Source organism: Prionailurus bengalensis, chromosome B1 (assembly GCF_016509475.1).
Source record: "Prionailurus bengalensis isolate Pbe53 chromosome B1, Fcat_Pben_1.1_paternal_pri, whole genome shotgun sequence".
Classification (NCBI taxonomy): domain Eukaryota; kingdom Metazoa; phylum Chordata; class Mammalia; order Carnivora; family Felidae; genus Prionailurus; species Prionailurus bengalensis.
The window spans coordinates 133,965,497-133,978,606 of record NC_057344.1 but is presented as its reverse complement, the minus strand read 5'-3'; the positions used below and the strand labels follow the sequence as shown (position 1 = coordinate 133,978,606).

Sequence of the window (13,110 nt, the reverse complement as noted above, 5' to 3'; positions counted from 1 at the left end):
TAACATGGGTCAACCAAACTCCTATTAAAAAACATAAAATTAAAAAAAATTACAAAATATTCTAGTTAAAGACAAAATCAAACTGTAAATTTTTTATAAGACTATTATTTACTTTTGAGAGGGGGGGGGGAATCCCAGGCATGCTCCATTCTATCATCATCAAGCCCCATGTGGGGCTCAATCCCATGAACTGTGAGAGCATGACCTGAGCTGAAATCAAGAGTCAGACACTCCACTCACCAAGCCACCCAAGTGCCCCCAAACTATATTCTTTGGAAGTGATGAATACTGTTTTTGATAGATGCTGCTAGAACAATGTAAAATTGCTTGGCAATTATTTTGCATTTTTATAATGCTGGGAACCCTAGGTGAACTGGGCTATATCTAAAACTAGTGACTAATTACTGACTTTCAAGAAAAAGCCAAAAGTGAAGCCAACAAGTACGTGTTCAGTGTTGGTATCTTATATTGCAAGGCATTCTGGAAGAGATGTAAGACATTTATCATTGAGAATTTTACCACTCTTAATTTGGGCAAATCCAGAAAGTCAGAATTTTGCAGTTGTTTTTTGTGATTTGCCTCAACGGTTACAAATGTCTATTTTCTAGAAAAAAAGTGATAGAACATAAAGATGTAGGGAGTGCTTTCAAATTTTCCAACAGCAGCTATCAGTGACATGTGGAGAACAGTGTGTATTTTATTCCTGTGAAGACTTACAAATGTGTAAGCTAAAAATGCAGTCAGGATACTGTAGCCTAATCTTAGGAGCCTGGAATTCGAAACCAACTTGTTTGGGATTGGATCCTGATTCTGCTATCAGTTGTGTGAGCTTGGTAAATTTATGTAGTCTTTCTGGGCCTTAGGGGTCTTATTTCTAGAATAAGGTTAATAGTATCTAACCTTAGAGTTGTGAGGACAAATGAGTATATATTATAGCACAAGAACAGTAACTTGCACATAGCATGCACTATATACATTTAGTTACTATCATGGCTATTAGTAGTATTGTAAATTTGCTTTATTTCAAAGCACCATATCAACATTGTATTTCTTCAAGTTTGACCATTTTGGGAACTTTTTTTTGCTTTGTGAAATTAACTTTATAAGCTACTGAATTCTCACGTGCTTGGTCAGGTGTATTTCTTGCACCAATTCATTTGTATAATAAAAGAACCTAGGCTGTATATGTATATATTACATTTATTCTTGTTCTGTTTACTTTTGGTGTATCATGTTTAAACTGTGGATATAGTAGCAGCTTAGCACTTCTCAATGTGGTAAGATAGAGTCTGAATTTTTACTGTTTTTTACAAGTTTTTAAAATTAGTTTTGGAAAAGTAAACAATTAGGCATGTAAGTTTCTCTTGTCAGAGTGGGTAGCAGATTTGTGCTTGTTGAACAGAGAGTCTCATACTTGGGAAAGAAATTTGGTACTTGGTTGGCATAGACTGGAACAAAATCAGTGTTTCCTGTTCAGCATCTTATCAGTACTCTTTACCCCTTACTTACCCCTTACTTTACCATGAAAAGTAACTAATTTTATAACAATTCATTAGATACTAGGGCTCCATATGTAAAATTTTGCCTTTTTTTTTTTAAAGTTTATTTATTTTGGGACTGAGAGAGAGAAAGAGCATGTGTGTGCACAGGGGAGGAGCAGAGAGAGAGGGAGAGAGAATCCTAAGCAGGCTACCCTCAGCATAGATCCCTGAGATCATGACCTGAGCCAAAATCAAGAGTCTGAAGCTCAACTCACTGTGCCACCCAAGCACCCCATATAAAATTTTGCTTTTTAAAACACACATACCTGAAATCTGTTTGCCATTTTTGGTAAATACATGTGTTCCGTATCTGTTCCCTTTTGTTGAGTATGAGTTTAGGGTGGGTGAGGAAGATCTTATTTTGAGAGTTCATTGTTTGGATTTCCAACGCTGTGGCAATTTAGGCATGTACAGGTCATCATAATCTGAAAATAATGATTCTACCACTTTTGTTTTTTTAATTTTCTTTTTAAATGTTTTATTTATTTTTGAGACAGAAAGAGACAGAGCATGAGCAGGGGAGGGGCAGAGAGAGGGGGAGACACAGAATACAAAGCAGGCTCCAGGCTCTGAGCTGTCAGCACAGAGCCTGACACGGGGCTCGAACTCACAGACTGTGAGATCATGACCTGAGCCGAAGTCAGACGCTCAGCTGACTAAGCCACCCGGGGGCCCCATGATTCTACCACTTTTAATAAAATTAGTCACATGTCAAGTATTCTCCCACCTCACACTCATGAATAGACTTTTACTGTTTAAGTTTTCCCTGATTGTTGGCTGTTTGACAGTACTTCACAGATGCAAGGTGAGCATAAGATGAAATAGCAATTGTTTCAAAGTTTTTAAGTGGGATAAACGGAACAGTTGAATTACATATAAAGCTGTAGACAAACAATATGAAAGAAACCGTTTAGGAAGAAGAAAAGCTTGATAGTTTCTTTAAAAAACTAAATATACTCTTAGCATATGATCCAGCAGTTGCCCTCTTTGGATTTATTCAAATGTGTTGAAAAATTTAGATCCACACAAAAACTTGCATACTTACGTTTACAGCTGCTTCATAATTGCTGAAACTTGGAAACAACCAAGATGTTTTTCAGTAGGTGTGTGGATAAATAAACTGGTATACACAGACAATAGGATATTACTCAGCTCTGAAAGAAATGAGCTCTTAAGCCATGAAAAGATGTGGAGAAACCTTAGATGTACATTGCTAAGTGGAAGAAACCAACGTGAAAGGGCTACATACTGTGTGATTACAACTACATAAGGTCTTGGAAAAGGCAAACCACTGGAGACAGTAAAAATATCCTTGGCTGCCAGGGGTTGGACGGTAGGGGTGAACTGGCAGAGCTCAGGATTTTTAGCACAGTGAAACTATTACACTATAATGGTGGATTCATGTCATTATACATTGTTCAAACTAGTAAATGTACTGAGAGAATGAAACCTAGTGTAAACTGTGGACTTTGGGTGATAATGTGTCATTGTAGGTGAATTGATTGAAACAAATCTCTTCAGTGGGGCATGTTGGTAGTGGGGGAGGCTGTGTGTAGGTGGGGGGTAGGTATAGGGGGTGGGGCTGAGGATATTTAGGTGTACTTTGGGCTCAATTTTGCTGTGAACCTAAAACTATTCTAAAAAAGTCTATTTAAAAAAGGGCAAGTAGGACCCCCTTGGCTACTTCTTCAATTTACAGAGACAGGTAAATGGAAAATAAAACACATACCGCTCTTGTTAAAAAAGGTTGACAGAGTCTGGGCGCCTGGGTGACTCAGTCCTTTAAACATCTGACTCTTGGTTTCGTCTTAGGTCATGATATCACGGTTTATGAATTTGAGCCCCACATTGGGCTCTGTGCTGCCTGTGCGGAGCCTGCTTGAGATTCTCTTTTCTCTCTGTTCCGACTTCTCTCTCTCTCTCGCTCTCTCAACAAATAAACTTAAAAAAAGTTGACAAAGTCAGTGAAAGGATAGTGTTTCAAACAAGAATGGTGTATCAAAAGATTGATTAAAGGAGGTCTTGGGGAAATTTTGATGAAGGCTTTTAATATTTTTGCCAAAATTATCCCTTATGATTTGACTGTGAAGGTAAAAGCAAAGGTTGCTATATTATGCAGTTACATAAGTTTCTTAATTTTTTTTTTTGATTTTTTCTTCTAAGGCTTAGTGTATAGATTTGGTTATAACTTATTGAACTATAATGTTGACATTTATTTTCATAATTAAAAATTTCATTTTAAAAGGTGAAGCTACATATTCAAACTCTTTTTCACTACAGTGAAAATTTGTTTGGTCTCTACTTAAGTGGCCTTCCTCTGTTACTTTCATGTGAGGAAGGACTTCTTGCATCTATGGTTGGCGGGGCATTATGCCAAACAAGGGATATAATGTTTAGCTAAAACAGGTGTGCTCTTTGTTCTCCATTTGTTTACAGTCATGTGGCACCCTAACAAGTGTAAAATCACAATCGTAATTCAATGAAGAAAAAGAAAATAGAGCTCTGATAGCATGTAGCAGGGAGAACTTATTTCTCCTAGTAGTTAACGAGGAAGACTTGCTTGAGGAAGTGAACTTAGAAGTTCACTGAAGGAAGAATGTAGGTTAGTAAGGTAGAGGAGGAAGCTGTTGCTGGTCAGTGTTATGCCCAGAATTCGTGACCCCAAAGACCACCAGGGAGCCGAGTCCGAAACAAAAGCAAAGAGCCTTTATTCGAGCTAGCTCGAGCTCAATCCCCTACCTGCACCGACGCAGCGGTGAGATACCAGGGAGAGAGCGAGTTTCAAAAGGACAAAGGTTTTATTGGGGCCTGGGGGCAGTTGTTGAGGTAATGGCTATGGCCTCAGCTGATTGGCTGAGGAAGGGTCCTGGGGAAGGGTCCGAGTCCTGTTAAGCAGGTGAGGGGGGGTTACTCAAGGGGAGGAGGTGTGGTCAAGGTGAAGGACACAGAACAAGATGGAGTCGGCTGGTGTAGGCCCACCCTTTCAGTCAGGCCATGTATGGAGAGGGAATGTGGGCGTTTTTAGGCACTGACAGGTCATTTGGCAAAAGCACAAAGAAGCAAGGTGGAGGGTGATAGGCAGTCCTTGTAGGTCAAGTTAAGAATTTAATTTTTGGGGGGGCACCTGGGTGGCTCAGTCGGTTAAGTATTCGACTTCGGCTCAGGTCATGATCTCACAGTTTGTGAGTTCAAGTCCTGCATCAGGCTCTGTGCTGTCAGTTTAGAGCCTGCAGCTTGCTTCAGATTCTGTGTCTCCCTCTGTCTCTTCCCCTCCCCCACTCTCTCTCTGTCAAAAAATGAATAAATGTTAAAAAATTTAAAAAAAAGAATTTAATTTTTTAAATAATTTTTTTCTATGCAAATATAAATACATAAATTGGCCTAAATGCATAAATGTGATCATTCGTACTTCCTTTTACTGGTATGTTTGGGTAGTTTTGTTTTTCTTTCTTTCTTTTGCTCACTTCCTTTTCTCCTCTCTTTTTCCTGTTGTTAAAAAGCAGAATTCAGCTAAGTAAATTGAGAGATCTAATAGACTTAATGATTTGTGAATTGCGCAGCATGGGGTCTAGCAAGTAGAGGGGAGTGGGGAGGTGTTAAAATGGAAGGTTTTTATAGAAAGGAAGTGGAGGCAAGAAGGTTATTAGCACAAGAAAAGGATTGTTCCTGCCTAGGTTGCTTTTCCTTTGGGGGTAGAGGAGGGGGTGTTACTTTGAGGATTACCTCGTCTACCTTTGGGAGACCGAGAGGGCCCAGGTGTCAGATTACCTCATTAGCTGATTAGACTGGTAAAGACTACATTTTTGGTGGAGGTTGAAGCTGCGATTAGATTAGGTATTAAGACTCAGTTTGAGGACTTGGCCTAAGTGACACCATTTTGGGCCAGTAGTTTTCTTTTTAACACTTTCTTATCCCTTTTTCCAAACCTCTTCCCTTTCAGAAAAAGGGTGAAGGGGAGAGCCACCCCCCTGTTTTCTTCCCTCCACCTTTTCCCTCCTTCCCCCCTCCCCTTTACTTGTCTTTCCTTCTTCTACCCACATTCACACCACATTCTCTAACCCATATTAAGAACTTGATGATATGGATCCTTTTATATTATTCCCATGCTCGTGAAACAAATAGTATAGACATTTGCAGTAGGCAAAATAATGGCTCCTAAAGATGTCCACATTGTAATCCCTGAGACCTGTGAATACTTTGCCTTATATAGCAGAGAAGACTTGACACATATGATTAAAGTTAAGGACTTTGAGATGGAAAGGGTATCTTGGCTTTTCCATGTGGGCACAATCTGATCATGAGTTAAAAAAAAATGGAAAAATGTTTCCAGCTGTGGTCAGGGAGGACTATACTGAAAAAGGATCAAAGAAAGATTTGTTGTGTGTTTTGAAGGAGGAGGGAGGGAACTGTGAGCCACAGAATAGGGGTGGTTTCTGGAAGCTGGGAAGGGCAAGCAAACGGATTTTTCTCTAGAGCCTCCAGAAAGGAATCCAGCCTTGACAACTTGTTGATTTAACATTGGGTGCCAAAATGATGCCGTTTTAAGTGTTGGGGTTCCGAGCGTATGGCCAAGAAAGAATTCTTGAGACTTCTTCTGTGCAAAAAGGTGATTTTATTAAAGCACAGGGACAGGATCTATGGGTGGGAAAAGTGCCTAGCATTGTGAGGAGAGACTGATTATATACTTGGGAATTGGGGGAGGTAAAGTCAAGGGAGTTCCCAAAGGGATTTTTCAAATGCTCAAAAAGACTCAAAGGATACTGGAGGCCTAGATTGTCCTGCTGAGGTTATTTTTCCCTCTAGCAAAGCCTTAACATTAAGATGTAGGGAGTTCCTGGAGAAATGTTATACTCTGCCTGCCTGAAGTAGTTGTTGATAGGCTGCAGGTTATCAGGAAATTTAATTTTATCTGCCATTTCTTTCTGCCTTTGTTTCCCACATCATTGTGAGACCTGTGTCTGACTTATAACCTGTAGAACTGTAAGATAATAATTTTGCATTGTTTTCAGCTGCTGAGTTTGTGGGAGTCTGTTATGCAGCAATAGAAAACTAATAACATTATGTACATACTCTTAATTAAATATGTACTTATTTTTTGTTACTGCTTTTTAAAAATGGGATCATATTATACATACTATTCTCCGTCTTGCTTTTCCTTTTCAACAATACCTTGTGAAAATACTGACAAATTACTTTATGTCATTATTTTTAATAGCTACTTAATGTTTAATCCATGGTGTGGCTCTTCTAAACCATCCCCATATTATTACGCATTTCTTTTACTTCCCATTGAACACTGCTGAAATAAGCATCTTTTATATATATAACTGTTTCGTTGTTGTTGTCGTTTGTGGGATAGATTACCAGGAATGAAATTACTGGGTTGAAGGATATAAATATATTAATCATTGTTGCCAGATTGCTTCTGAGAAAGTCAGTAACAGTTCACATCTCTACCAGCAATATTTGGGAGGTGGTGTTAACCTTTTTGAAGGTTTGTCAGTCTAGTTGGTAAAAAGAATTTAATGTTACTTTAATTTTCATTTTTTCATTGCTAGTAATTATAAATCTTTTTAAAAAATAATCTTTTAATGTTTCTTGGCTCTTGGATCTGCTTTTCTGTAACTGTTTAGTCCTGTAATTTGCCCAATTTTCTATTCCAGTTTAGCCTTTTCTTGCAATTTGTAACAATGCTGTATATTATAGATATTAATCCTTTGAATGTCATCTACATTGCAGTCTATAGTTTGCCTTTCCCCTCTGTTGATTGAGTCATTAGTGCACAGCAGTTCTTAATTTTGATGTAGTCCAATTTATCTTTTTCTTTGTTGCCTGTGCTTTTGGTTATATCCGAGAAATTATTGCCAATTTTAATGTCATGGAAGTTTCCCTGTATGTTTGCTCCTAAGAGTTTTATAGTTTTAGGTTTTATGTTTGGGTCTTTGAACATTTTGAATTAGTGTTTGCATGTGCTATAAAGTAAGGGACAATCTTCATTTGCAGGTGCGTGTCTCATTTTCCCAGCACCATTTGTTGAAAAGACTGTCCTTTCCCGTTGAATAGTCTTGGTGCCCTTGTTGGATTTTGTAATGCCCGAAGTTCTGAAACCTCCCACAAAAGTCCACCAGAGTCGTAAGTCAAAGCCAAGCGGCAAGGGTCGTTTATTGCAGGTTCGAACCTGGTCCCCCGCGCACTCGTCGCTGGTGACGCAAGAGGCCACGATCAGGGTTGGTACAGGGCTTTTATAGACAGAGACAAATAGCACAGGGGAGGTTTCAAATTATGAGGGGCCTGATTAGTTGATTTTAAAGTAAGGACATTTGTTGTTCTCTGATTGGGCGTCCTTTGTCTGTCCTTTGGCGGGAAGGCTTTGTCCGTTACTTGTGGCGGGAGGAGAAAGGGGGAAGGGGGTAGGGTAGGTGAGGAATGTGCTAAGCAAGCAGGTTTACAGAAGCGAGAAATGCCGGTTAGTTTATGTACAATCACTCATTCCATTACATATCAGACTACTTAGGAAGGTTTACAACCCATTCTACTACACAGCGGGTTACATTCAGGAAAGGCCTCACAATGCTCGTAGTAAACAGCAAGCAAAACAGACTTCTCAGCAATTGTATTTCTTATCAAAGATCCATAATAAGCAGAAAAGAGAACTTTAGCTTTAAACTAAGGCAGGGCTGTCATTTGGATTTAAAGCTGTTCTTTTCAGATATCATTTGACCATATGTGTGAGGTTTTATGTGTGAGTTCTCTGTTCTATCCCACTGGTCTCTATGTCTGTCTTTATGCCTGTATGATACTGTTATCATTACTGTAGCTTTGCAGTAAGTTTTGAAATTAGGAAGTATGGCACCTCCATCTTTTTCTTTTTCAGGATTGTTTTGGCTATTTGGGGTCCCTTGTTCCTGATCTTAGAGAAAAAGCTTTCAGTCTTTGACCATCACTTCAAAAAGTTGTGGGCTTTTCATATATGGCCTTTATTATGTTGAAGTAGTTTTCTTCTAGTTTGTTAAATGTTTTTGTGAAAGGGTGTTGAATTAGGACAGACTTTCTGCATTACTTGGGATGATCATGTGTTTTTTTCCTTCATTCTGTTAATGTGTATTACATTGATTGGTTTTTGTATGTTTAAAGATGCTTGTATTCCAGGAATAAATCCCACTTAGTCATAGTGTATAATCCTTTGAATGTGCTATTGAATTCTGTTTGCTACTATTTTGTTGAAGATTTTTGCATTGATATGCATCAAGGATATTGGTCTGTAGTTTTCTGATAGTCTCTTTGTCTAGCTTTGGTGTTATAGAAAATGTTGGCCTCATAGAAAAAACTTGGGAAGTATTCCTTCCTCTTCAGTTTTTTGGAAGAGTTTGAGTTTTAATTCTTTAAATGGTTCATAGAATTCACCGATGAAGCCATTGTCTTTCAAGCTTTTCTTTGTTGGAAATAAATAAGGTTTGGTATCACCTTTTAAAATTATTCATATAACCCTTTCAAGTTTCACCACTTGCCTACACTTTTTTATTCTTTTTTGGTTCAAGAACCAATCCAAGATCACTGATTGCATTGAGTTTTTCTTTTTCATGTCTTTTTAGTCTGCATCTATTTGGAAGAGTTCCTCTGTCTTTCATGATGTTACCAGTTGAAAGAGTACAGACATTTACTCTGCAAGTTGTCCCTTGACCTGGTTCTGTTCTATATTTCATGATTAGATTCTGGTCATATATTCTTGTGAGGAGTACCTCAGAAATGATCACTGTGTACTTCTCAGTGTATGGTGTCAGGAGGCACAGGATGTTGACTTATTTCACCATCCTATCACATTTTGTTTGTCTTAACCATTTGTCTCAAAGTATAGTGAGAGCAGGGGAAGGGAGCTGTCATCAGTTCACCATGTTCTCAGAATCCTTTTTCCACTTTAGATGTTATCACTTAGGGTCATTAGGGAATTTAGCCTTTATTTTAAGAATAATGAGAAGCCATTTAAGTTTTTAGGCAGGAGAAGACATGAAACATTTTTGTGTATGCTGTGAGGTAGAGGTTCAGTTTGTTTTTGTATATATTTTCTACTTATTTCAGCTCTGTGCCTTTTTTTCTTTTAATGTTTATTTATTTTTGAGAAAGAGAGCAAGCACAAGGAGAGGAGGGGCAGAGAGAGAGGGAGACACAGAATCTGAAGCAGGCTTCAGGCTCTGCACTGTCAGCCCAGAGCTGGACCTGGGGCTTGAACCCATGAACCATGAGATCACGACCTCAGCTGAAGTCAGAGGGTTAACCCACTGAGCCACCCAGGCGCCCCTCAGTTCTGTGCCTCTTAATGTTACTTTAAATTTTATTCTGAAGTTTACAATTTGTATATTTATTATAGTCTGACTTCAAGTAATATTACATTACTTCATGTACAATGTAAGAACCTGGCAACCTATATTTTCATTATCTTGTCCTTAGTGCCATCTTCGCCATACATTTTACACGTGTGTTAGACTGTAGACCATTTAAAAAAAATGTATTCCCTCACATCGACTTACAGTTTTCTTTTACATTTGTTTTTATGTAATTTTCACGACAAACTTCTCCAACTTTTGTGCTAACAAAAGTAAACCTGTTCGTGGGGCGCCTGGGTGGCACAGTCGGTTAAGTGTCCAACTTCAGCCAGGTCACGATCTCGCGGTCCGGGAGTTCGAGCCCCGCGTCAGGCTCTGGGCTGATGGCTTGGAGCCTGTTTCCGATTCTGTGTCTCCCTCTCTCTCTGCCCCTCCCCCGTTCAAGCTCTGTCTCTCTCTGTCCCAAAAATAAATAAACGTTGAAAAAAAAAAATTAAAAAAAAAAAAAAAAGTAAACCTGTTCCTTTTTCTCAGCTAAAAGAAATTCAGTGAGTAGATTCAACTAAGATCTAGCAATATTAAAAAAATTTTCATATTTGAAAATAATTTTCTCAGATGTTGGGCTTCTATACTTTGAAGTTCAAAAGTATGTTTTGGGGTCTTTGAATTAGGTTCTTTATTTTTTAATTTTAATTTTAAAAAATGTTTTAATGTTTATTTTTGAGAGAGACAGAGCACGAGTGGGGGAGGGGCAGAGAGCAAGGGAGACACAGAATAAGAAGCAGGATCCAGGCTCTGAGCTGTAGGCACAAAATCCAACATGGGTGTGGACCCGTGAATCATGAGATTGTGACCTGAACCAAAGTTGGATGCTTAACTGACTGAGCCACCCAGGTGCCCCATAGGTTCTTTATTTTTTCTATTTTGGTATGTATGTAAAACATTTTTCTTTTCTTTTCTTTTCTTTTTTTTTCCTTTCTTTTCTTTGTTTTTTGATTGTTTTTTTTTTTCTTTCCAGAAACTCATTTTTATCCTGTGGGTTTCATCTTAACTCCAACATCATGTCTAGTTCTAATGGTGCCAAAGAGAATTCGCACAACAAGGCTCGAACATCTCCGTATCCTGGTTCAAAAGTCCAACGCAGCCAGGTTCCAAATGAGAAAGTAGGATGGTTTGTTGAGTGGCAAGACTATAATCCTGTGGAATACACTGCTGTCTCTGTCTTGGCAGGACCCAGGTGGGCCGATCCTCAGATCAGGTGAGCAAACTAGTCAGTGTTAGCTGGTAGCTGGGTGTAAGACGGAGAAGAGAATGATTGTATTTGTAAATTACCATTTTGATAGCTGAAAAATCATTTTCATCTAGTGCTTGACTTTGTTATAAAGCAGTTTCCAACATTTGGCTGGGATTCTTGCTAAAGCTAGACAGTCCATGTTTGCTTATTCTTTTGGGAGTTTTATGATCCTTCCAAAAAGGTAAATCTATTTTACTATGGAGATTTTTGTTTTATGAGGTGACAAGTAGTGGTATCTGTTTTCATTCGTTCTGTTTAGGTTTTCAGTAGAACATCTCTTATTGTTATTTTCCACCATAGCTAGACTTGTATTTGAAGTAGTGAAAATATTTTTCAGAAATTTTTCAGATTACCAAGAACAGCATGATGATAAAATTGGAGTAATGTGATAAAATAGAAAAGGGATAAAGAAGAAAAAAACTCAAGCAAAAATCCTTTGACTAAATTCATAGAAGTACATTGATTCACATTTTCTATTTATGTTCCTTTTAATGAATACGTAGAGTGTTTAAATGTACTGAGTATGAACTAGGTACTGTACTAAACGTTTTATAAACATTATTTTATTCTTACAACTATTCTGGAAGATAGGGTTGTTACTTGTGCTTTATAGAAAAACAAAACACACACAAAAAATGGAAGCACACTAAGTTTGTCCTTTACATATTGTCACAGAGCTGCTAGTAGATGGTATAGTGTGGACTTGAACTCAGTCTGACTCCAGAATTCATGCTCTTAATCACTCTGCTAAGCTGCTACCCTAATTTTAGAACAGCTTTACAAATTTGATTCCATGGGAAAATTTATTATAAATGCCTCGAGGCATAATTTAGTCAAGTAAGTAAAAACTGTTGCAAGTTGGATAGATCCAGTATTAGTTCTAGGTTAAACTTTACTATGGACTTATTGCTGTGACTAGATTTTGACATACAGTTTCCCTATTTTGTTCAAAGATGTGTTTGTCATTTTGTGATACTACTTGGATTTTAATTAATCATGAAGCTAATCTGTAGAGAAATTTGTAGCTTTAGTAAGTTGCATTTTCCCCATTTTGAGTATTTATATATTTGCACATACATTATACATATACATTATACACAAAATTGATGTTGGTAGGGGTGCTATATAGTGTAAATAGAGGAAGATTGCATACATTTTCTTATTTTTCATTCAGTTTAATTTTTAAGAGTTGAATTTATATCACCATCTAAAATCAAGCTTTACAACCAATATTAATATTTCAGTTATGATTATGTTCATGTTTTTTTTTTCCCCTCTGGTGAATTTCTAGAGTCCCAAGAGCATTGTAACCCTGGCTGTATAATTTCATGATTTTTACCATTTAATTATTTTTTATTTGTGTGTTAGATGGAAGATTGGTTAGAAGTTTTGAGAGAGTTTTTGGATCATTCAAATTGGAAATTATTTCCAAAATAGAGCAGAAATATTTCTATGTTCTCTTAACTGATATTAAAGCAAGGAAAAAAGTGAAACTTCTGTCAGAACCACCTATGAATTATGTAGTGCTATACAACTCTTTATTCACTATCAACACAGTTATATCAGTGATTTTGTAATGGTGAGGAAAGTAGTATGTTTATGTCTACTTTGAAAATAAATATTTTTTAAAGTTTATTTTGAGAGAGAGTATGAGCAGGGGAGGGGCAGAGAGAGAGAGGGAGAGAGAGGATATTAAGCAGGCTCTGCACTGTCAGCACAGAGTCCGACATGGGGCTTGAACTCAGGAACTGTGAGATCATGACTTGAGCTGAGATCAAGAGTTGGATGCTTAACCAACTGAGCCACCCAGGTGCCCCAAAAATATTTTTATTGAGGTATGACAAATGAAATAAAATGCACACTTAAGTGTGCAGCTATAGCTCAGAACAACTTTTTATTTCTATAGCTGTAACTACCATCCAGATTAAAATTCAGAACATTTCTAACATATAAC

General features: G+C 37.7%; 1 protein-coding gene across 4 annotated transcripts in view; it reads left to right on the top strand.

Moving 5' to 3' along the window:
• NUDT9 (nudix hydrolase 9) overlaps positions 1-13,110 on the top strand; it is a 55,846-nt gene that overhangs the window by 2,210 nt on the left and 40,526 nt on the right. For 3 of the 4 annotated variants that reach the window (XM_043572223.1, XM_043572221.1, XM_043572220.1), the window contains exon 2: positions 10,881-11,120. In XM_043572223.1, the coding sequence (XP_043428158.1) occupies positions 10,881-11,120 (240 nt within the window). Of the gene's footprint in view, positions 1-8,909; positions 8,994-10,880; positions 11,121-13,110 lie in introns of those variants that run through there. The other variant, XM_043572222.1, reaches the window with a different exon arrangement.